Source organism: Pteropus medius, unplaced genomic scaffold (assembly GCF_902729225.1).
Source record: "Pteropus medius unplaced genomic scaffold, Ma_sr-lr_union100, whole genome shotgun sequence".
Lineage (NCBI taxonomy): Eukaryota > Metazoa > Chordata > Mammalia > Chiroptera > Pteropodidae > Pteropus > Pteropus medius.
The window spans coordinates 486,503-510,292 of NW_024349226.1; the positions used below are offsets into that span (position 1 = coordinate 486,503).

General features: G+C 48.1%; 1 protein-coding gene and 1 non-coding gene across 2 annotated transcripts in view; one reads left to right on the forward strand and one right to left on the reverse strand.

Moving 5' to 3' along the window:
- SAE1 (SUMO1 activating enzyme subunit 1) overlaps positions 1-23,790 on the forward strand; it is a 54,490-nt gene that overhangs the window by 6,830 nt on the left and 23,870 nt on the right. Inside the window, exons 2-6 of the mRNA XM_039881668.1 lie at positions 2,693-2,804; positions 6,908-7,081; positions 9,104-9,246; positions 10,446-10,545; positions 19,030-19,135. Of these exons, the coding sequence (XP_039737602.1) occupies positions 2,693-2,804; positions 6,908-7,081; positions 9,104-9,246; positions 10,446-10,545; positions 19,030-19,135 (635 nt within the window). The remainder of the gene's footprint in view (positions 1-2,692; positions 2,805-6,907; positions 7,082-9,103; positions 9,247-10,445; positions 10,546-19,029; positions 19,136-23,790) is intronic.
- LOC120617914 (5S ribosomal RNA) lies at positions 1,460-1,578 on the reverse strand. The gene has a single exon (XR_005657078.1). It is a non-coding gene; the product is annotated as a 5S ribosomal RNA (ribosomal RNA).

Below are 23,790 nucleotides of genomic sequence, written 5' to 3' on the forward strand. Positions count from 1 at the left end.
GGAGGGAGCTGGTACTGATTGGCTTTAAACGCCATTTTAGATTGAGATTTTTTTTCCCTGTCAGATATTTTTGAAAATCAGAATGAAACCTGTCACTGAGCCATTTGATAAGTAAGGAAATGGGGATTGAGAAGTTCAATAACTTAAGTAACATACCGAACGTGTTACATGCTAAGGATTAGGCCAGATGGCTTTACACACACGTTTATCAAGTCGTCAAGGGGACTGAATGACTTTCCAGGTGAATAAACTGAAGTTCAGAGAGATTTGCAGCTCATTCAGGTCACCCAGGCAGGAAGTGGCAGAGCCAGAATTCAAACCCAAGTCATCAGGCCTAGAGGGCGTGAGTGATGGCAGTGTCCATTCCTGAAGGAACATCAGAGGACAGCCTGTGGAGTCCGTGGCTTTGGACTTGGAGATTAGGAAGCCATTGGGGACGATTGAAGATACGGATGCCTAGAGAGCCGGGCCATTCTGGTTGCATCCTGGAGGTGCCGAGCAGCCAGACAGGAGAAATCCAGCCTCTCCGATGGAGAGGGAAGGTGGAACCTGGACTCTAGATGTGGCAGTGTCGGGCTGGGGATGGGGGAGTGTCGACTCAGCGCAGCAGAGACCTGCAAGTACAGCTAAATGCAAGATGCACGCGACCTTTCCGGTGCCACAGGTTTGATGTGTGCACTGAATTCTGTTTGGAAACATGGCTTTTTATGTGTGCCGATTCTCAGGGATGAGACCCTGGAAAGCCAAGCAGCTTTCCTCCCTCCCTCACCCGCTGGTGCATCTCTGGGAAGAGACTTGCTCGTTGCTGACATCTCTGTTATTTACCTTGCTCGTGTCTGTAAGCCCTTGTCCCAGCCTCCTGTTCTGGCGAGGTGGAATTGTCTCGCGTCTGTTAGCCTGTGGTGGGAATTGGAAGGACTCATAGAAGAAAAGCAGTGATGGAGGAGCCGAGACGCAGACATAGACCTTCGCGGAAAGTATTGTCAGTATTCTCTCCCCCCCTTCATTTTACCCTTTGGTCCTATCAGTGAAGGAAATCCAAAGTCTGCCAGCATCCAGAATCAGCACAGGACTCTACTTTAATCATCAGCCACCATTCGCATTAAAGACTTCTGGTCTAATGACGTGCAGGTGTCCAGAATTGTTAGAACCATTTTGGGGAAGAGTTTCTGCTTGATCTCCCCAGTACTGGTACTTGTTGGGGACTAACTCATTTCAGAAGTTAAGAGCGAACTCATTGCCAGCAGAACTTGAACTTACGTGAGCCTGTTCTTAGTTCTTACCAGTCCTTTCCAGTGTGAATAATCATACGTTTGCTGCAGAAATATTAATGAGTTTCATTGTAGGATGCTGCCTAAGATCCTGATGGGGTTGTTTCATAATATATGACGTAAACTTTTTTTTATGACAGTGGACAAGCACTTCGTTCTTTTATTTTGTATTTATTTCTTTTTTTTAACGCCTACAGCACCCTATATTCCAAGGTGGTCTCCCATCCAAGTACTAACCAGGCCCGACCCTGCTTAGCTTCTGAGATCAGATGAGATCAGGCACATTCAGGGTGGTATGGCCGTAAAAAGTTTTTTCAATTACAGTCGACATACAATATTATATTAATTTCAGGTATACAACATAGTGACTAGAAATTTCTCTACCTTATGAAGTGATCACCCTGATAAGTCTAGCCCCCATATGACACCATGCTCTCTCTTCCTTTTTTCAAATCTTAAAAATCCGGATTCTGAATCAATTCTGGTTCAAGGGATTTCAAATGAGATCTCATGGACCCGTGCTGCCCCCCCACTGACCAAGAGTTAAGTCCAGACTCCTTGGGGTAACCCAGCCTCTGGCTATCTTGTTGGCATCATCTTCTGTCACTTTACAGTTAGAACGATCCACATATGTCCCACATACACCCTATTTCATGCTGCCACATTTTTGCTTGTGTGTTATAGCCTGAATAGTACGCTTCCCACGTGTTCTTCTGCTGTCATACTCGTGCACCCCACCATCCTCTCACCTGAACTGTGATACTCGTCCCCTTCAAACCCCTCTGCCCCCTGGGCCGTCCATCAGGCTTAGGATAAAATCCAGAATCCTTATAAAGCCTGTAAGCGCCTTCGTGATGCAGCCCCTGGTTCTGTCCGCAACCTCACTCCCTGCCTTTCGTCCCTCCGCTCACCGCTCCTGTCCCTGAAACGTGCCAGGAATCCTGTCGCAGGCTTTAGCACTTGCTGTTTTCTCTGCCCAGAGTGCTCTTCTCCCAAATAACCTGTTCATCCTTTATTTTGTTTGAATTTGTGCTCGGCACTGCAGAAGGCCTTCATGATGAGTCTCACTTGAAGTAGCATCCTCCATCAGTCTTGATCCATCCTGTTGGTTGATTTTCATCACTTTTTGACATCTTATTTGTCTCTTTCACACAGTATAAGCTCCGGAAGTGCAGGGATTATGTCTTATTGTCATATTTCAACGAATAAGACGCACCTTAGAGAGAGAAGTGCCTGGCACAGGTATTTGTTGAATGAATTGTTCTCTGCAGGATGGATTGGAACGTCTCTCCTAGTTTTGAGGCCGTGATGCTTCATTGCATTTAGTTAAAACTCAAATTATTGCCCCGTCGTTATGTTGTTCAGTGATGGGGCCAGCTCTTCTGTTCTCTGTCACCTGGTTAACAGTGTCTGCCTTACAGGCTGCGGGCCTCCCGGGTGCTTCTCGTTGGCATGAAAGGACTTGGGGCTGAAATTGCCAAGAATCTCATCCTGGCGGGAGTGAAAGGACTGACCATGCTGGATCACGAACAGGTGAGCTGTGCTTCGCGGCGTCCCCTCTTCAGTGCAAGCGGTTGGAGGTTTGGGGAGTCCCTGCTTTCCCCTTGAGGACTGTGGAAGGGGGGCCGGTGTTCGTGGAACTGTAGCCTTTGGAGAGTAAAAGCGAGCACCAGGTTTGAATTCAGCTTCACCCCATCCTAAGTAGTCAACCCGTGGAGACTCCTGTCTCCTTGCTGAGCCTGAGGGATGGAGCTGTGGCTTTCCAATTCATGGGAATAAATCACCTGAATAACTAATTAAAAATCAGAATTGCCTATGGGCTTCCTCATGGTACAGCCTTCACCAGCCCACCCCCCCGGCCCCCCTCAATGATTCTGCTTTAGAGGGTCTCAGATCGGGTCAGGACTATATACATTTAAAAGGTATCAATTAAATTAAACAAAAAATAATTTAAACAGTGAAGGTACCCGAGGAGGTCTCGGTGCAGATGGCTTGCAGACGGCACTGTGGAAAACACTGGGTCAGAGAGAATAAATGCGGACTGCTTAGCACAGTGCTTGCACGTAACAAGTATCCAATAATTAATAATTGTTGTATGATGTAATCTTATTTAACTGGTAATATAATAATAGAGCCCAACTCCAACATTGCTTTCTGACCTGTTTTTTCACTGAGGTGGGAATAATGGCTGCTTTCCCTGCAGTCATGCCTCAGTGACATTTTAGGTTTCATAGGACATATCAGATATGTACATAAGTAGAACATTTGGCACCCATCTACATGGCTTCTACAGATACCAATATTTTGCTGATTTTTAAAAATTTTATCCTTTCTCTATGTTTGGACAGTATTTTAGGTAAAATACTTCAAAGATTGTGTTGTCACATGACATAATTTGTCTTTTTTTCCTTTTAGGCAATGAACAAGGGCTCTGTCTCACGCTGAGTAACTAGCACATAGCGTGAGGTGTAGGCTCTGGACAGAAGTCAAGGTTAATGACATTTTTAAAAGCTCACCTTGTTCTGGGTTTCAGAAAAAGAATACCCAGAATTGCTGATTTTTAAAAATTCTGCAATATGAAGAGAAACGTGGGTTGGCTCACTTACTATCACAAATTGAGTTTTGATGTGAATTCAGAGCCTTTTAAGGGAAGAGAATTCCTGCGAGCCGCCTGCCAGGTTATTAACGGTCTGAGCTCGGGCTGCTTGGACATCTCGCCGGCCACAGAGCCCCCTAGAGGCAGGAGCATCCCATCCACGAGAAGGATGCATTCACAGTGTAGACCCCAGGATGGGTGGTTCTTAAACTTTGACACCTCGCTGCAGAAAAATGGAGCCACACGGGAAGGACGCGTGCCTTGTCTGGGTGGGAACGATGACAGACACCGAGGGCCGTGCACAGCAGTCCTGTCACTGCCTCAGCCCAGTGGCAGGCGCCACCTAGCGTCGGTGCGAACAGGCAGATCATCATCCCTTATCTCTTCTGCCTGCCTTCCACTGCAAGGCCCAACTCCTCTTCCTGGTTTTCAGGGCCTCACACAGAGGTTCCCAGTCCTGTCTGTGTTTTAGAGTATTTGGGGAGTTTTTAAAAATGAAAGTACCCCAGGTGAGAGGATCAGTCAGGGAGGGCTGAGAACCACCAGCTTCGTATAAGTTCCCCGTCAACTCAGCCCTATTTCTATCTCGTAAGTGTAACTGTTTGTGAGTTAACGGTGTGGTTGGCCGTGTGGTTGGTCTGCCCTCTGCAGTTTGCTTGTGCTCTGTCCCCAGCTGGGAACGCCGGGGAGACGGCGCTGCCTGCCACAGAACATGCCGCAGACACCTCAGAGTCTGTGACTTCAGTTGGGCAAGGGGTTTAGCCTTTCAGAGACTCGTGCCGCTCATCCAAATTGAGGGTGTCAGTTCCTGCCCATAGAGTTCTTTATTTTGTTTCTATCAGCAAGCAGCCAAGAGCATCTGCTGGTCGTACTCCAGATGCTGGTGATACAAAGATGCACAGCATTGGGATCCCATTCTTAGGTTTTTCCCAGAAATCACGGTGGACTCCATGACTCAGGTCATGGTAGGGAACTTGAAAGTCTTCCTGGAGTTCTAATCTGAGCTCAGTCTGAAAGAACGAGTAAGAAGTTTTTCAAACCGAGGGCTGTGTTTCAGGCAGGGACCATTAGCAGTGGCACAAAACAGCACGGTAGAAATAGACATGAAAAGCAGTTCAGTGCTTTTAGAGTGTGAAGCCCGACGCGGCGGGGGTGGAAGCAGGTTGCAGGTAAGGACGGTGTCGTGAAGAGCCTGCTAGCAGGCCCTGCCGTAAGCTTTTACTTAACTCTCTGGGTGGCGAGGACTCATCGAGTTTCCAGTGGGAGCGGTGACCCAGGTGGCTTTGGGCTTTTAGGTAGATCAGTGATTACTGTACAAACTGTGGTTGGCATAAGACACAGGGTAGACCACTTAGAAGGCCTCTTTAGTTTCGGTGAGAGATGGCAAGGATCTGAGTAATGGTCCTGGCGATGGGGCAGGAAGCACACAGATGAGAAAAACGAGAGGTAGAATTGTTAGGATTTTGTTTGGGGGCATAGGAAAAGCAAGCACTGACTAGAGCGGGGACACTCGGGACACTGCTCTGAGAGCTGTGGCTGTGTTACCTCGTTTGGTCCTCATCTGGCTCTGATGTGTAGGGATTATCATCCTTCCCTATTCTATGGCTAAGACGGCTGAGAAAAAGGAAGCAAAGTACTGGCCCACTCAAGGTCACAGTCCTTAACGATAGACCATGGCCCATTCAGTCCGACTCCTGACAGCCCATCCTCCTAGCCACCTTAATAGGTGGCTGCTGTCAGTGAACTATCAATGATATAAAGACCAGGTTTCAGGTACGGGTGACAGACTAGTGCCTGGCAGGCTTGTCAACAGGGACAACAAGTACAGGAGTTAAATATGAAGGGCCTGTGGGACATCTAGGAAGAAGCATTTGGTGGGCGGTTAGGATTCAGATCAGGAAGAAATCTGCTAGCGGTTTGAGAAACAGCAGATTTTAGTAGAAACTGAGATGCATTGAGTCAGTTTACGGAGCTCTACAGAGAAAAGATCAATGATTCTGAGATGGAATCTTGGGAACAGTCACACCTAAGGGGACCCGTAGAGGGAGGGGACTAGCGAGGGAGAAGGAGAGCGAGGCTCTGAGAGGCCAGGGAGCAGAGTACAGATAGCAATAATTGGCACTGCTGGAGTGATTAGTAAGTGCATTATTTTTATTAATGTCTGTGTTTTAGATGTGATTCCTTCATGCTCGCTTAAGGTCACACATAAGTGGTTGAACCGGGATTCGAATCAAAGATTTGAATTCTGCCTGAATTATGCCAGAGCTTCTCTCTTAACCACTGCGGTGTACAGCGTCTCGGTATATAGTAAGATCCCTGAAGAAGCGGGATGGCATGGATCAAGGATGCTGTTAGAGGGTTGGCCTCCAATGGGAGGAGGACCAGCTCGATTTCTTGGAGGAAAGATAGCGGGGGAGAGCGTGCTGTGGGTAGTTGGCAGCGGGAGAGGAGGGGAGGGTACCTCTGGTGAACCCAGTCTTAGTGAAGGTGGCAAGCTCATACCTAGAGATAAAGGGTTGAGTTAGATTTTTGAAGTGGGAAGAAATGCTGTGTGGACAGCATGGAGTCTAATCCTGCTCGGGACTGTGGAGGGATTAGAGTATCTGTCTCTGAGGCTCTCTGGGATATCTAGCCTTATGGATGAATCATCCCTGTGCTCCAGCCCCCATTCATCTCTCCTCTCTGAGTTTTAATTGAAATTAAGAGTTTCAAGCATGCCTGATTATGTCTGATTTTTGCCATTTTGTTAAGCAGCTAGGAACATAAATAGAAGACAACACGGCCTTCTCTGTTGAGTGAATTTTCTTTATAAACACAAGGGGGTGCTCTTTAACTGTCATCGCCCAGTACAAAGTTCTGCTTTACAGCCTGGGAAGGAAGGAGTGAGTGTAGGGGTCTGCATTAGGCAGATTCCCACAGGAACAGCAATGTAAATTAGGTGGTAGGTCTTTTAGTTATCCTTTAAAATGGAAAGTTCACTGTCTTTGAGATTTTTTTTTTTCCCCTCAAATTCAAATATTTTTTGAAACATTCTCCCTAGGTATCTCCGGAAGACCCCGGAGCTCAGTTCCTGATCCGTACTGGGTCTGTTGGCCGAAACAGGGCTGAAGCCTCTCTGGAGCGAGCCCAGAACCTCAACCCCATGGTGGATGTGAAGGTGGACACTGAGAATATAGAGAAGAAACCTGAATCCTTTTTCACTCAGTTCGATGCTGTAAGTTTCATAGAGAGTGTGCAGCGTGTTGCGGGGATTGAGCTGATGAAGGCACTCGTTGTGTGTATACTGGGCACACAAGAGCATTAGAATCTCGAATGCAGAGTCTTTTCCCAAGTATATAAAGTGTTGTGTTCTCTAGGTTTGGTATGTTGCCTTAGTAGATCGAGTGCGTCGGAAGGTGGGTTCAGTGTGCCGAATCTGCTGTCGCTGTGAGTTGCTGTTGGTTGGTTTCTTCTTTGGGCCTATGTCCCCTGGACTGGGTTTCACCATTGGCGTCCATCTTTCCAGAATCTTTTGCACGTAGCTTTGATACATTTTATTGCAAATGTTTTCTCCCTAAAACTTAACAAGTCGGTGATTAATTTTTGTAGCAGTCTTTTTTGTTGTTGTTGTTACAAATATCACACTACAGATTGTGTTTTGTCTTTTAAAAAGAGCACACCTGATCTCGGTCTGTCCCTTTCACATAGCTACTTTGACCATGGATACCTAGACAGAATGACTGGAGTCATAAGCCAGAAGAGGCATAGCCAGCCTCATTTGGTTTCACTACCCAGTCTGTGCAGAGGTGAAAGCATACGTTAAGTTCTGTTTCAGTGTCTGTGACCTTTCAGACATGGCTCCCTGTACTCTGGGAAAAGCTTAACACGCGTTGGATAACCATCAAGTGGTCGCAGATGGTCTACTTGTTTTTTAAATGGAAAGCCCATTACACGATAGTTAAGCATTTGGGTTGCGTAGATTTTTCACACCGTTATATTTCACATACACATCCGTTCAAATATGGACTTAGAATGAGGGATCATCTGTGCATTTTGTCCTATTTTTCTTTTTCTCTTTGATTCATTCTGTTTTGTAACTCCAGATAGTAGAACATTTTCTCTTTGGACAGAAGTCTTCCCTTCATGTTTTTACCCATAGTAACCACATTCGGTTTATGTCTTGAACGTCTAGCAGGTAGAGAGCAGCTTTGTTAGAATTGAAGCGCGGGGCCAGTCGCTCGTGTGACACCCATGTGCGTCTGACAGTCACTCGACTCCTCGGGCTTCTGTTTGGTCAGTTGATTGCATGTTCAACTGTGACTGTCTTACCTTCGAGATGTGACTTTTTACCTTGGGTGGCTGTGTCCCTTGAACGACACCAGAGGCACGCATTTCTGAGTGTTACTTCAGTGTCTGGGCTGCCAGATGAGAGCAGGGAGGCTCTATCGACTGAAAATATCGTCGTGTGAGTTCTTCTCCAACTTCCTATGTTCAGAAGAGAATATGGGCAATTTAGAAATCACCTTCTTGGCCCTGATCCCAAAATTTCTCTCGAAAGATGGTTTTTATGCAATAAAATTTAGCCATTTCCGGTACCTCGGCATATCGGAGCAGAATCTAGAGGCCTCTGAGCAGCATCGATAATCCCACGGAGGGAGCCACCGGCTCGTTGTCTGCAGCTGAAGGAAGGGCACATGGTCTGTACCCCTTTCATCCTTAAATTCAGATAAAGTTTCACATCGAAAACTGGAAAAATAGTCTCAACGGGACTTGTTTATCTTCTTTATCTTAACATATCAATCAAAAGAAGGGGGGAAAAATGCCCTTGTATTTAAACATGACCTTTGGGTCAATTTAAAAAACTAGTTTGGCTTCTCACTGTAGCTTATTCAGATTTTAATAGACTTAATCATTTAAAAACAACTTATACCAGGTTATTCTTGTCTTTTTCCTTTTCCTGAAAACTCAAACGTTTATATACATACATGGATCAGGGGAAACAAATTCATTGAATGGCTTTTACTTTCTATTTAAACACGTTTTGGAAAGGGACAGTCTCTTGATTTACATTTTCTACACTGAAACCTACAACTTCTCTTTTGTCTTTTAACCGTAGGGTCCAAAGAACCTGTTGTACCAGTTTGACGCTGGCGCTAGACATGCCCAGAGAGACCGCTGGTTAGGATGTGTTCAGACATCAGGGCGGTGACTCACAGTCTGCAGAACTGACACCCAGCCGGTTCCTTTCTTTCCGCAGGTGTGCCTGACCTGCTGCTCCAGGGATGTCATAGTTAAAGTGGACCAGATCTGTCACAGAAACAGCATCAAGTTCTTCACAGGAGATGTTTTTGGCTACCATGGATACACATTTGCCAACCTGGGAGAGCATGAATTTGTAGAGTGAGTGTTGGCAGAGGAGGAGGGAACAGCAGTGTCAGAATGTAGTTTTATTCACTGAACCATTTAAGGGAAGTATTTTACTGTGATACTTAGAGCATTGGGAAACCAAATCATTAACAGCTTGTGATACATAGGTCGTCTGCTTGGAATTGTGGGGGATGTGGCCTTTGCCTTCCAAACTGATGGGCTGACCTGAAGTATGAAGAGCAGAGCTCCAGGTGGTCACCGTGCAGCACCTGGGAACCTGATCGGTCCGGGCTTCAGGGCCCCAGGCACATGTGCTTGGACCGTAACCACTGGTTGCCCAATGTGGGTGTGCGTGTTTTCACGTTGAGAGATAGTAACACGAATACGAAATAGTTAGATGGGCAGCCGGCGGCACGCTCAGCCAGCGTCTAGCCCGGAAAATCTCCGAGGTCCAGACACTGCTCTGGCGTAGCAGAGACCCCCTCCTCTCATCTTGAACGTCGTGGTTGCCGACCGGGGCGGTTCTCACGTGATGGGACCTGCAGTGTTTTGAACTAGTAGCTTCTGGATGAATGATGAAAGGCGATGCCAGTATCGTAAAACTATGCGAGTTGGGTCTTGGCTGTAGCTTTTTGACCACCGTCCCCGCTTTTCCCCACGAGAGGTGAGGAGACCCTGCTGGGTGGCAAGTGAAGCTTCCTACCAGGAGTCAGAGAATGGCTTTCTCCAGTTCAGCTTACCAGAGGAGTCACTGAAATTTCTCTGGCCTGCAAGTTCCTTGCCTGTAAAATTGAGATGAAGAAAGGACAAGCGTCTTCAAGATCTCACAACTAGCGTTTTATGGCTTTGGGAACATTAGAAGTGAGCGAAGAAGACATGCTAGAGAAAAGCAGTCCGGGTGATTTTAACGGGAGCTCACCCCGTGGCACGGGGGAGAAATCCACTTTGGCTGTTTATTTGATGATTCAGGTGGAACGTCCATAAAGTTCATTGAGAGCTTAAGCAATATATGTTATTCTCTGCAAGAATCCTGTCAGGGGGCGCTGCTCCCCCATGGTGGGTAACTGGCTTGTCAGTAACCAGTGGCCAAGCTGGAATTTGAATCCAGGTCTGTCCGACTCCAAAGCTTTTGGCTCTTAATCACCATCCTGTTCTGTGAGCCGCCGATGTTTTTTGTTTTAATGGTGGGATTCCTAGGGTAGAACTGGATTCTCTCCCTTGTCACCCTCTAGGGAGAAAACCAAAATTGCCAAAGTGAGCCAGGGAGTGGAGGATGGACCTGATACCAAGAGAGCAAAACTGGATTCCTCTGAGACAACTATGGTCAAAAAGGTATGTGTACTGTGGGGACAGGTTGGAGACTCTGGGCCTCGTAAGGGACTACGGAGGAGGCAGGCGGGGCGGGCCTGAGGAGGGGTGGACTGGAGGGACTGGGCCAGAGCGAGTCCCACTCAGCAGCCTTGAGGGATGATGCCACGTGTTCTTTGTCAAGAGAGTAAGAAATTCAGATTTCTTTTTTAACGTTCTGTCCCAAACTTTTTAATACTGGCAACCTGCTCGGTTTGAGTGCTGTTCCCATCAACACAGGTAGCTAAAGAGATGTCTGTAGGACTTACTTAGTCTGTGGCCCACCAGTTTGACCCCTGGCATGTGGAGTAGTGTCAGAAAGACTGTTTTTGAGCTAAGGCCATTACTTTTTTTTTTTTCTAAGTCTAAGTAGGCGGAGAATCGTTTAAACTTAACACTTTTTATTTTGTTTCTTCCCTAAAGTTGTGTTTATTTTCTGCTTTCAGAACCAACCTTTCAAGGAAGAAAAGACCTGGTCAGTGACACATATTCTATCCAAGTGCCTTTTTTATATAAAAGCGTACTCTTAGAGTCTTCCCAGACTAATTAGTGTTTAATCCATTTTTCGGAAAATTGCTACGAGGAGAGAAATCAAGGTGATAGTTTCCCTAGTCAGTGGATCCGAGAAGGGATCCTCTGGTAGGAAAACAAAATTGGTAGCCAGAAATTGGTTTTAGTTGAACTGGGGAAAAGGCAGAGCCAAACATACTCCTCTTTCCAACTTTGTAGATTAAATATGAGAGAAAGAAACAATACTAGTCAGTACATGGAGTTAAAGTTGCTCTAAAGGGGGTCTAGAGAGTAGAAATTAAAAGAGACCTGACCACAGAAGTGGGCCTCTTCAGAACACTTTCCATGAGGCCGTGTTGGGGCACTTTTTCTTATCTTTATGTTAGCTGGAATAGTTAGATGCTGTGCGTGTGACACAGAGGAATTATTAAGCCCTAATTTTAGTGTCTATTCACAGGACCATAATTATCCAGAGTGAACATTTGGTGTTTTGGCCAAAACTTGGGTCCTTTCTTCCTTTTTTTCTTTCTTTTTGAGACCCAGTCAAGCCTTATCTGAATAGCTCCGTGAGTTTGGTAGGGGGAGGTAGATTGTTAACTAACGGGGAGGAGTACAAAAGCAGCTTTGTGGGTGCTGTCAATTTATAAATCACACCCTCTTACAAGGGTGACACTTGGCCTTGGTGTGAAGGGTTTTATGGCTTAAGGGCTTCTCTGACTGAGGCCCGTCTTTCACATTCAAATAGAGTGCCTAGCTCTGTGAAGCCCTGCACAGCTGGAAGCAGCCACGGTTGGCCTGGTGGTGCCCACTGGGGCGGATCTGGAAACCTCTTTTGGGAGCCACTTTATCTAGCTATGAGGGGAATGCGGACAGCCCGGGCAGGCTCCCTGCAGCCCTGCGTACCATTCCTGGGGCTCTTCGGTCCCAGAGCTCTTTGTGCGGCCTCTGCCTACGTGGGGCCGAATTTGAAGGTATCAAAATATTCCCCAGCTGACATTGTTAGTCAGCTGTTTCCCCTGGACAATTCAGGCTTGGATTCCAACCCGAGCCCTTGAGGTTGCGGGGCATTCATTGCATTCCTGCCGACAATCTCCGGGATTCCAGACCTTGCCTTTGTGCAGCCTCAGGGAGAGGAGAAAGGACCAGGAAGGCAGGAAGGCAGGAAGGCCAGGCTGTCGTGGGTGTGGGTGGCGGCTTCGCCTCCTGTATTAACAGGCCACCTCCATTTGGGCAGAGACTGCCTCCATGGTTTGGGAGTTTTCTTCCAGTTCCAAAATTCCTTGATTCAGATTCTGCTCTTTTGCATAAATTACATGGACTAGCTAGTGGGGTTGTGCACAGAGTGCAGGATGGGGGTGGGGAGGCAGCCACTTCCTGTTTCCTGTGAAAGGTTTCCGGTTAGGGTTCCCTTCCCCTCCCCTTTTTCCTTAGGTTCAACCAAATGTTGTAAAGCCACTACTGCTTCAAGGTACACATTGTGCTCCTAAATTAGAAACGTTAAAAAACAGAGGGAAAACAAGGCTCGTGGTTTTCACACTGTCTAGGAAGACGCTGGGCTCTGCTAGCACGCGTGCCGGCGTGATAGATACAGCCCTGGGAAGCCGTAGTCCAGAGACAGGTGCTCAGTGGTTTGTTTGCTTCCTTCGGTGTCCAGGACGAGTCGTGAGACAGATTTCATCTGAAGCGGGTCTTGGGCACAAACCCGAGGTGGCCCCTAATGTGCAGCAGATAAAGGAGAGAGCGATGGTTCTGAGGCGAGGGGCTCTGAGAGCTTTCCCGGAGGAAGAGTTATTAGGGTTGGTATGTGAAGGCCGGTGTGCCAGGCACTGCAGCCAGGACCGGCATTCAGTCACAGGAGACAGGATAAGCCCAGATGCAAGACGGCGAGTCTGGCTTCCTTCACTCCGAAACAGCCAGCTCTTTCTGTACCTGCGAAACGCCCACTGTGTGCAAGGCACCGTACTGAGTGCTGGGAAGCACATCCAGGCCTTGTCTTTGTTTACAGCTGATGCTGAAGCTGAGAGAAGTTAAACTAATGTAGGGAGGAGGCAAGAGAACTAAAAGTTAAATCAGGCCACATTTAGAGACTGCACTGTGCCGATCAGCCCTGCGGCCAGACCAGGAGGACGTGTGCAGAGCAAGGGGAGATTTCTGCCGGGATCACACGGCCCTCAGACGGACCAGATGGGGAGAGCGCAAACAGCAGCCAAGGGCACCCGCTCCCCCTGCAGCTTAGAAGGCGAATCAGTCCCCTGGGAGTTTCTAGGATAATTTGAAGTTTTTTGAGGATGGTGGGATAAAATATGTGAAAATTGGGGTCATTCTGGAGAAACCTTTAGGATAAAAGGCCCCCCTCCCACCCCTGTGTTGCTGCTCTTGTTTCTTATTACTAGGGGCTGTTAGACATGAGCAGGTGCCCAATGGTGGTTATTCGCCCTAATAGCTCTTTAAAAAATTAAGCATAAAGTAGGATTTGTTCACGACGTGTTAAGAAATACAGAATTCAATTTTAACCTTTGCTTCTGAAATAGTAGGTGACTCATTTGGGCACTGTTCATCCTCTTCTCACGAATTAGTTGTGAAATGCCACAGCACAGCAGTGACTCGTCATTTCGATGTCCCCTCCGCAGCAGCTTGCTGACGGCTCTCATCCACCCCTCACTTCCATCCTTAAAGAAGCGTTCCTGGTGACCTGGTGACCGACTAGCTTGATTCCTCCCTCCTCTCTGCAGCACCTGGCTTTGCAGTGACGAGTGCTTGTCAGTGCCTCTCCCATCAGGGTTTGAGCTCCACGAGGACAGGGTGGCCGGGCCGCTCCGAGTTCCCTGTGCAGTGCCCAGCACAGTCGCAGTCAGGAAGCGTGTGTTCAGTGTCGCTGCAGCTGCTCCCACAGCATGATGTGACAGCTCTGGAGGAGATTATTGTCATTTTAAGAAAATTATTGAGTTAACTTTCTTTGTGATAAACTTAATGGATTAGCCTCGTAGTCCAGTAGTTTTCGTAGTATGGGTTGTTTGAGCTCAGCCGAAAGAACAGAGTTCCAGACAAGACAAGGGATGTGGCCAGGAGTATTCAGAAGTAAGTCATCGGGTTGCCTGGACCAGAGCCTTCAGGCCAGAGAGCTGCAAAACCCTGCTCCTTGTCAGAGTCACCTAGCTTGGAGGAGGGGAGAGGAGGTATGGGCTGCAGAGAGTTTGCTGGAATGCCGATCACAGGTTCTCTGGCTCGACAGTTTCAGAGTGTCGGGTGGGTGCTAGTGGTGCCTTGTCGCACAATCAGTCTGGGTTTTTTTGTGATGTATTCGATACACAAAAGTCATGCGACATCAGTGAAAGTTAGGGGACATAACAAAACACTATCCAAATTAACAACCAGAAGGTTTCCAGGTCCGCTGCACCGGTCTGTGAGCTCCTCCTCCTCCCAGGGCCACTGGTCCACAGGTGCGTGTGGATCCCGTAGTGGTACCTGAAGGGGCGGACATGCCCTGCGTGGCGTGGTGGCTCATCCCGTGTCTGTAAGTCGAAACAGTGGACTGAAACTTGTGCAATGTCGCAGGTGCGAATCAAGGATGTAACTAACCATGTACCCACCACCCAGTTTAAAGCACGAGGCATCAGCGGTGTGGTCGAGGCCCGCTGCTGTCCCTCCTGAGCATAAGGGACCACTGCCATTAATCGTGGTTCTCATTCCTGTGTATTTCTTACTATACACGTATTACTCAGCAATATAGAATTGTTCGATATGCTTTCGAACTTCTTAAAAAATTGGCTTCATGTTCTACGTATGCTGCCACCTGCTTTTTACGAGCAGCATTATGTTGGAGGCCATCTGTGTCTGTGGTTGTAGGGCTTGGCTGTCCATTATGGTAGCCACCAGCCGCATGTGGCTATTGAAATTAAAATTAGTTAAAATTAAATAAAATAAAAAATCTGTTCTTCAGCCTCACTAACCACATTTGAGATGCTCAGTAGCCACGTGTGGCTCTCGGCGCTCGTATCCGAGGGCGCTAATCTGTTCAGTGCTGTGCTTTTCACTGTGGTCCCTGCCTTGGGAAGCTGTACCATTTGAAGAGAGTTCAGCTAACGGTGTAAGAGGGCTTGTTGTTAGTCTTAACTAGACTATCAGATCGAAATCCCGAAGGCTCAGAATTCTCAAGGGAGGAATTGGTAGCGGCAGGGAGTGCGCCAGGCATTCTAGACGGGGATCCCTGGGCCGAGGGCTTGGGGAGGGGGTGGGGTGGGCGAGGTGTGAGAGGGACCTGTTTTGGTGTAGATCGGTGGACACCACGCCGGGTGCTTCATCTGAATGATCCTTCCTTTTCTGAAGACACTGTCAAGTGTGTTTTCTCCTTAAAAGTCCAGCGCCAGTGAAGTGGGAAAGGCAAGCACAGTGTTTGCACCTATGTGCCACAGACTGGCTGACTGGGTTGTTTTGTTTCATTCTTAATGGTTGTGAGCAAAAGCAGGGGCGGGGGAGATGTTAACTAGAGGCACAGGAGACCTTGAATGACTACTGTGATCTGAGAAGGATAAGGAGCAGCCGGCAGCCTCCGGGCAGCAGGAACTTGGCCTTTCTCCTCAGAGCCCTGTCAGTATGTCTGTCTCTGTTCCCAACTGTCAGGTTCTCAGTTCCCAGGAGGAAGAACCTGGGTGGTCAGGTTTGGCCGTGAGCCTTCTCCTCTGTATTTGTCGCCTGTGGCTGGAGGGCTAGTACACATTCCCGACAGGGCCATTGTGGGCCAGCTTCCAAATACTAGAGAACTGCCTAAGGTCACAAGTTAGTGGCAAAACTGGGAATTTTATTCTGCCCTTAGATTTTGGGGAAGAAAAAGGGCTTCTCTCCTTGACCCTAGAGCTCTGTAAGGTCCCACTCTGTCCTTCCAGCCATTTCCTCTCATGGGATCAAGAAGCTGGGTCCACCTGGGCCTTCCCCGCTGGTTCTAGACCACATTCTAGATACCTGGGACCCCAGAATCTCCTGCCCGGAAAACCCTGGCTTCCTTCCCAGGCTTTGTGGGCTGCTTCCGCATTCTGCCTCGAGTGCAGACCTCAGCACAGTGTCCGCACGCCTCGGCCTGGGGGAGTGGATATCTTTTGAGGAAAGGATGGGTTGGGGGCCACACACAAGTGCAGAGCCTCTCGCATTGTGGGATAGAGCGAAGAGACAAGGAAAGGAAAGGCGGGGGCCGCTTTCCCAAAGAGCGTGAGAATTCCCAGTTTGGACCTGGTCTTCCAGGTGGTTATGGAAAAGGTGTATTTGTCAAGGCAGGGGAATACAATACCCTTTAATAGCTTGTTAATGTGCTTTACAACTAAATTCGCGGAGGTGATCTGCAGGTTTTCATCTGTACTCTCGCCTCAGGCCCTGAAAGGCTTAGTTAGAGGTGGGCCTAGCTGTGACTGAGGCTCTAAAACACAGCCCTTCTTCTCTCGATCAGCAGTGGATTGATGAATCAGTGGGTTTTTATCATTGCCCTTAGCCAGGCAAACACTCTGAATTAAGGTGTTAGCAGTTTTTCAGACCTGATGAGACTTCGTGTCCTCTTGCGATGGCATCCCAGGACCATACTGCTGGTGGCTTGATCTGCGTTGTAAGACTTGGTGAGAAGGGCCTGGCAGTCTGTATCTGGCACTTATTGTCACTAGGCTGACTACATGACTTATCTTTTGAGGTCAAACAGATCCACTGACAAAAGTTTGAGCGCAGTACAAACATCTTGTATACCAGCTTTTACAGACCCCAAAGGAGTGAGTCTGGGAAGGCAGAAAGCCACCATAAAAACCATGATTGTTTTATCTTCACTAGCAAAATGTACTTTCATCTATTGAGTCTCTTTTGGTCCTTAAGCTGTGTAAACTTCCTGATAGCTGATCTTGGTTCACTATCTGCTACATTATTTCGTTACTGTCTCTCTCTCTCTTTAAAAACTGTGTGTGTGTGTGTGTGTGTGTGTGTAGAAAGAGAAGAGAGACACATTCTCTGTAAGTTTGAAATGATTGACACGCGTGCACATACCCATCTTAGACCCCTTACAGGTAGCAGGCACCGAGACCATGCCAACACGTTGCCCTGTTCATCACTCCCAAGTATTTCATTCTGTATTTTCTGAAACAAGGCATTTCCCAGAACCACAAACCAACCATCAAAATCAGGAAGTTACCTGGTTACATCACTACCCTCTAAGCAAGCCTCAGACCCCATTCAGGTGTCACCGTATTCCAACCTTGTCCTTAACGGCAAAACGATCCAGGTCAGAATCACATGTGCATCTAGATTTTCATGACACTTTGGGAGATGGCAAGCCAGTCATTTTGTAAAACGTCTCTTACTTTGGGTTTGTCTGATGATCCCCCGTGATTAGATTCTTCCATGTACACATTTTGGCAAAACTGTCATGGCACAGGCGCTTCTCATCACAGCCTGTGATCCGGTGCGTGAACCCCACGTGCCCCTTTACTGGTAATGTTAACTGTCATCGTTTGAGTAAGGTTATGTTTGCCAGACTTCTGTAAATACATTCCCCTTTTCTTGTGTGACTAATACGTATTTTGTGGAGAGGTATTTTGAAAATGTGTAAATATCCCAGTCCTCATCGAACTTTGTTAATTTTAGGTCTGTGGACTAATGGGTACTAGTTTATTTAGAGCGAGGTGTCCTATTCTTATTTCTTTTTATCCTAAAATTGTTCCGCCATGGACCAGTAGGAGCTCCTTTAAGCTGGCTCCTGATTCCTCTTGACATGTCCCCGTCGTTCTCCGAGCACTTCCTGGTTTCAGGCCCAGCAAGACGTTGCCGGCTTCTCTTGTGCCCTGGCCTCCCCGGCGATGCAGTCATCCACTTCTCCAAGGGCCATAGTGACTAAGCCCGAGATCTGCATGTGCGGTGCGCTCGGTGCTCCCAGGGTGTCGATGGACACACTCACACACACACACACATTCACACACTCACGCGTATGCACATTTACTTATCTATGTGCTGAAAACAAGTTCACACCATTAACGATGGGATTCATTCTAGTTTTTTCTCTTGCCATATTTCTAATTCTCTGACACTGAGAAACCCGGCTCCCCAGATTCTCAGTACGTTTACTCTTTGCATCAAGTCCATGATGTCATCAGCCTGGTCTGCCCTGTCCCCTCCAGCCGGGCCACCAGCCCCTCCACACACACTCTTCCCCACCCTTTCTCAGTCCCAGCAAGTGGCTTTTGGACTGAATTGTTCAGGAAAGGAAAGGGAAACCATTTTTCTCATTCACATTTAATTGTTTATATTTTATTCTTTTAAGTTTTACTTTTTTGTGTGTTCCGTTACATAGTACCATTATAATTTGAAGCAATAATTAAGCAATTAGTAATTGTTTACGTTTTGAAATGTAAACACATCATGGCATTTTCCAAGATGATTTATCTTAGTCGGTTTCAGCCAGACCGCCTCCTACCACAGGGCTTGTGCAAATGCCGTTTCCATCGCCTGGAGCTTCTGTTCCATCCCCTCTGCCTGTTCTTGCTGTTACGTCGGAATTGTCATCCGGCATCATTGGCAAGCCGTTCCTCTACTGGAAAACATTTATTTTTGTTTGTTTTTGTGTTTTTGTTTACTGTTACAAAGACTGTTTCATCGAATGTCTTTGGATGCACAGTCTTGTTTACTTGTGCAAGTATTTCCACAGTGTTAGGTACAGCCAGAGTTAACGAAGCAGCCAGAATGGAACTAGGACTTTAGTTTTGTTCCTCCTTCCTTCCATCCAGGGAGTCCATGTCGTTCACCGCTGTGTCCCCAGTGCCCAAGAGGAGCACACAGTAAGTGCTCAGTAAATGTCGATTGGCTTTGAATGGGACTCAGCTTCTTGTAATGAACAGTAAGCCTCAAATGACCTTTCTCCTAGACAGTGAAGAGCTGCTGCCTTGCGACTTAAAGCTCCCGCAGTGTGTCCTGAGCTGTTTTGCCTTTCTCCTACAGAAGGTGGTCTTCTGCTCTGTCAAGGAAGCTCTGGAAGTGGACTGGGGCAGCGACAACGCGGCGGCGGCTCTGAAGCGCACGGCTCCGGACTACTTTCTCCTCCAAGGTGAGGCCTCAGAGTTTCTGGCAGGCGCTGGGTGCTGGGTGCTTTGATTCCTGCGGATGTGGCTGCGGAGTCCAGACGGTTTCTTGGTTTGTCCTGAGTCGAGTTCCACACTAGCTGGTTCTCAGTGGCCACAAAACCACGTGAATGGAGACAAGGCCCATCATTGAGCTCTGGTTTCTTAATGATTTTTGCTTTTTTAAAAAAATCGTGTGTCGAAATCAGCTGCCCTCTGAAGTTGAGCCCGAGATAACAGTGTCATACATCAAGCAGCCACCCAGTACCGCCCTTCAGAGTCCTTCCTTGGCCCCCAAAGCGACCTTCCTCTCTCGGAAGGTTTTATTTCTCTCTCTCATGCCGCGCTGGTGCTCAGCGGGGGGGTGTTAACTCAGTATCCTTTGGCCTCTCAGTGTTCTTCTGCCTGGCACTTTTAATTTTTTAAATATTAGTTTAAAAATAACGATCATGACCATTGAGCGCTCATTAGCATGAGCTGTTGGGGGTAGATACTGTTACCATCCCTGTGTTACAAACAAGGAAACTGAGGCACGGAGAGATTAAGGTTACTCATTCTCAAAGTTATACAACAAGTGAGTGTAAAAATACTGGTTTCTTCATTAGTGTAAAAATAACCCGTATTTATTACAGGAAATACCAGAAAAGTAAAAAAAAAATCACCTCAATGGTTTTGTGCTTTTTGGGGACATGCTTCCCAACTTCTTTTCCATGTCCCAGTTCATGTAGCACGATATCTGCCTAGGCCACTGGAGTCCCTCGGTCTCTTGCCGCAGGGCCCGAGAAAGTCAGGGCCTCTGCAGAACTGTAACCCAGCTCTTGGGAGACCCCAGGAGTAGAGATGTAGCTTTTTCCTTATATGAAATCTGCCAGAGCAGGTTTGGTAACATTGCACAGCCTTCAGCCTTCCTTTCCCGGGCCGAGATGAGAGCCTGCGCCCCCACCTTCTCCTTCCTTTTTTTTTTTTTTTTTTTTTTTTTTTTTTTGTCTGGCAGAAACTCCAGAAACCCCCCAAGTTCAAGTCAGGGCCAGGTGGATGGCTATGTATTATTGGGTTGCAACAATATTCTCTCACCCCAAATGGAATAACTAAAACTATATAAAACTTTCTTAGCATTACTAGTAAAGTCAGACAAAGCTAAAGTTTATCTGCGTTATCTATGAACAAAACTTTTCCATTACTAATTAATGATGTTAACCAGATTGGGGAATGAACTATTTTAAAACAGTGTAAGTTTATTGTAGGCGTGAGCCAAATGGGTTAGTAGAATGAGTCTTTACTGGCGTGTGGTGGGGCTCAGGAGAAACTCCCTTTCAAGACTGGGGCAGGGGGTGAGGGGTGCCACCTGGGGTCTAACCCCAGTGCACCCCTGTCTGGGCTTCAGAGTGAGCAGGGGCCTGGCTGCCTGGGAGGCGTGACTGCCCAGTCCCTGGCACTAGAAGCCCTGGGGGGGCGATAGCTGTGGAGGTGCAGAGGTTTGGGGGCAGCCTGAGCATTTCCTAAGTACCACGTGCAAAGGAGGTCCAGCTGTGGTATTTAAGTTCACGTGATCCAGTGATTCCCAGCGCCGGGGGCAGCTAAGGGCCACCAGGGGGACACATTAGCAGTGTCCGGAGACATTTGGTTATTACAGTGGGGGGGTGTGGTGGGGAGAGGTGTTACTGGCATCTACTGGGGGGAGAGACGTTGCTAAATACCCCGTGACACGTGGCACAGAGCAGCTCCCCATGACAAAGAGCGAGTCTGGCCCCCGTGTCGAAAGTGCCGAGGTTGAGAGACCTTGATCTGATGCTTTGCAGTTTCCAGAGTACTTTCTCATCCAGTGCGTCCTCACGGCACCCTTATGAGGTAGACAGAATTATCCCCAGTTTGCTTTCTTGACGTGAGGAAACAGACCCAGAGAGGCTTCATGTTTTGCCTAAGAGGACAGATTGTCGATGGCAGAGGACGTGGGACCTGAACAGCCCAGGGCTTTGGAGTCTGATAATTGATTCTGTGTGGTAAACCTGGTGACAGCCAGGCTCCATTCCCAGTGCTCATCGGGTCCTCGCCGCATTCATGCGAAGTCGCTGCTGTGCCCCTAGGTAGAGGTGTTTGGAAAGGCACAAGACTGTGAAGACCCAGGCCTGTGGCCATCCCTGCTCCCAGGAGCCTCTCGAGATGGGGAGGCCCAGCGGGCACCCTGGAGACAGTGTGGGGAGAGGCACACATTTAATCCAGGTGATGCTGGCCTTGCCCGGGCGGGGGGAGGGAGTAGGAGCCTTCACGTGCCCCGTGCGGCGGGTGGTGGTGCACGGTGGTTCAGGCCCTGAGCCTCGGGTCAAAGCAGACCTGGTGTTCAGTCCTGCTCGGACCGTGTTTTGAGGTGAGTGATGTTGAGTCCTAGACTTAAATTCCCTGAGGCCCATGGCCATGGGTGTTAGTAGCACTATCCGCAGAGGGTTTCGGAGAGGCTGGATGGTGAACTACACGCAAAAGGCCTGGCACAGGGCACGTCCTAGGGACTTGTGTTGTCCACAAAGATGCGTGTGGTTCGTTTGTTTGTTTGGCGTGTACTAGACGTTCTGTGGTAGGCTGTTTACCCTTAATCCCATACTTGAGTAGTAGTATTATAGCAGTCCTGTTGTTTTATTTTCTGCCCGTGACACTTTGTTGGATAACGTATCCCATTCGTTGACTTCTCTCTTCTAAATGGTACTAGCTAGCTCTTTTCAGTTTCAAGTTCTAGCACTTTGTATTTGCTGATTAAAGCTATGTTTATTAGTTAATGTTTTGGTTCTGTATTGGTACATGGTACATATCATACATGCATATGGACCATAAAATGTACCATCTTAACTATTTTTACCTGTACGTTTCTGGTATTGTCATAGAATTTTAAAAGAAGGAGGCAGCCTCTCATATCGTCTTGGCCAAAGATGGCAGGTACGTGCTTTCCACTCTCCCATCCATCCCTCGTCTGTGGCAGACATGGCTGAAGGAACCTCTTCATCGGCCAGACCACTTTCCCATAGCCCCAGAATACTGTGACCAGCGCCGCCCACAGTCACTGTGCTTGGTCACTGTGCGAGACGAACCCACGCCTCCCTTCTGGTTGAGCCGACTTTCTCTTTCAGCCCATTAGCGGCAGCCTTAGGTCCAAAACCCAAGTCTCTTACGCCACACGCGAAGCTGCTCCTGATTTGTTTGGACATCCAGCATAACCTTCCATAGGCCTTTCTCTTGGCAGCAGATGGCAGATCTTGAGCCTCCTTGGGCGTTGTCATCTGCACATCCCTGGTGACTTCCCCCTTGGTCTTGCTGAGCACTGCTCTGTCTCGTAGAGGTGCTGCGGCTAGAGCTGCACGGCGCGTCCCATGGCATCGAGTCCAGGGCACGGCTTGCTTTTCCGGGAGTTTCTCTGTGCTGCGTACTTGCTCCATCCCCTCAGCCGCCCACCGGAGTAAGGTTCTGAAAGTAGAAGAGAGTGGCTCTCATGGTCTCATCCGCTGGTTACCGCCAGCAGCTTAGAACCCTCAGCTGCACGCACTAAGCTGACTCCCTGGGCGCGTCACCATGTCCTTACACTCACAAGTACTCTTGCTGTTCCACTCGGCTGCCCGTGTCCCTGCGAGATTCTCGTGCGATTTGGCCTCATTGGATTTGTCCGGGAGAGCCTAGCAGCTTCCACGTGTGAGGCCGCCCTCTGCCAAACACACTTGCCATCACCTGTCTCTGCGACCTTGGGCAGATAAGTCGCTTTGCCTCTTTAGGGTCTTGTTTCCTCACCCGTAAAGTGGCAGGACAGGTTAGCTGGCCTGTCTCTAGAATCTGTTCTCATTCTAAACAGTCAGCGCATCTAATAGAATACAAGCTCCACTTTCTCTCTTGTTTTTCTATATATTTTTTTTATTTTTATGCTTTTAACAACTTTACTGAAGTTTATCAAAGAGAAAGAGTTTAGCCCTTTCAAATGTACAGTAAGTCCTCGTTTAATGTCATCGATAGGTTCCGTGCCCAGTCTCATCTTGAAAGGCACAGCAGTTGTCAGTTTATCCCAGTCCTGGGACTTTGTTCCCAAGAGCCTTCTAGGAATGCGCTGGCCCACCTGACGGAGTTCCTGGTGAGGACAGGGCCTTGGCTGCCATGCACACGTCAGAGACACCCTGACTTCGTTTCACCATTGCCTGATGGAGTACATAGTAGGTGCTGGATAAGTAAACGTTTTCTGCACGAGTGACTAGTTGCCGCTTGTCTGGGCCCTTGCTCCGCTCTGGAGGGACACAGTCTTCCCACTGGTGTCCCCACAGGATCTTCTCTCCTGCCTGGACACCCGTCGGGCCTTCGGTTCCAGCGCCACCCGACCATGGCCTGCCCCTCCCTCGTGGTTGATTCTCACTGCCCTGCTCACAGTTCAGCCTCTGGGAGGCAGCTGCCCCGCCGTCCCTGTGCGTGCCTTTGCCTTGTTTGGGTGTTGAGTGTTTTTCCAGTTTACTTAATAAGATAGTGGCCAGACCGAACACTTCCTGCTGCATTTTTCCATTATCTTGAGCGTCGGCCCCGCCATCTGTGAGCAAAAAGTCTCATCTTTTTATTATTCTCCCATGGCATGTTGCAAAACATTAAGCGTGAGCTGGTTTCCTGTGGCAAAAAGTTGACTTTG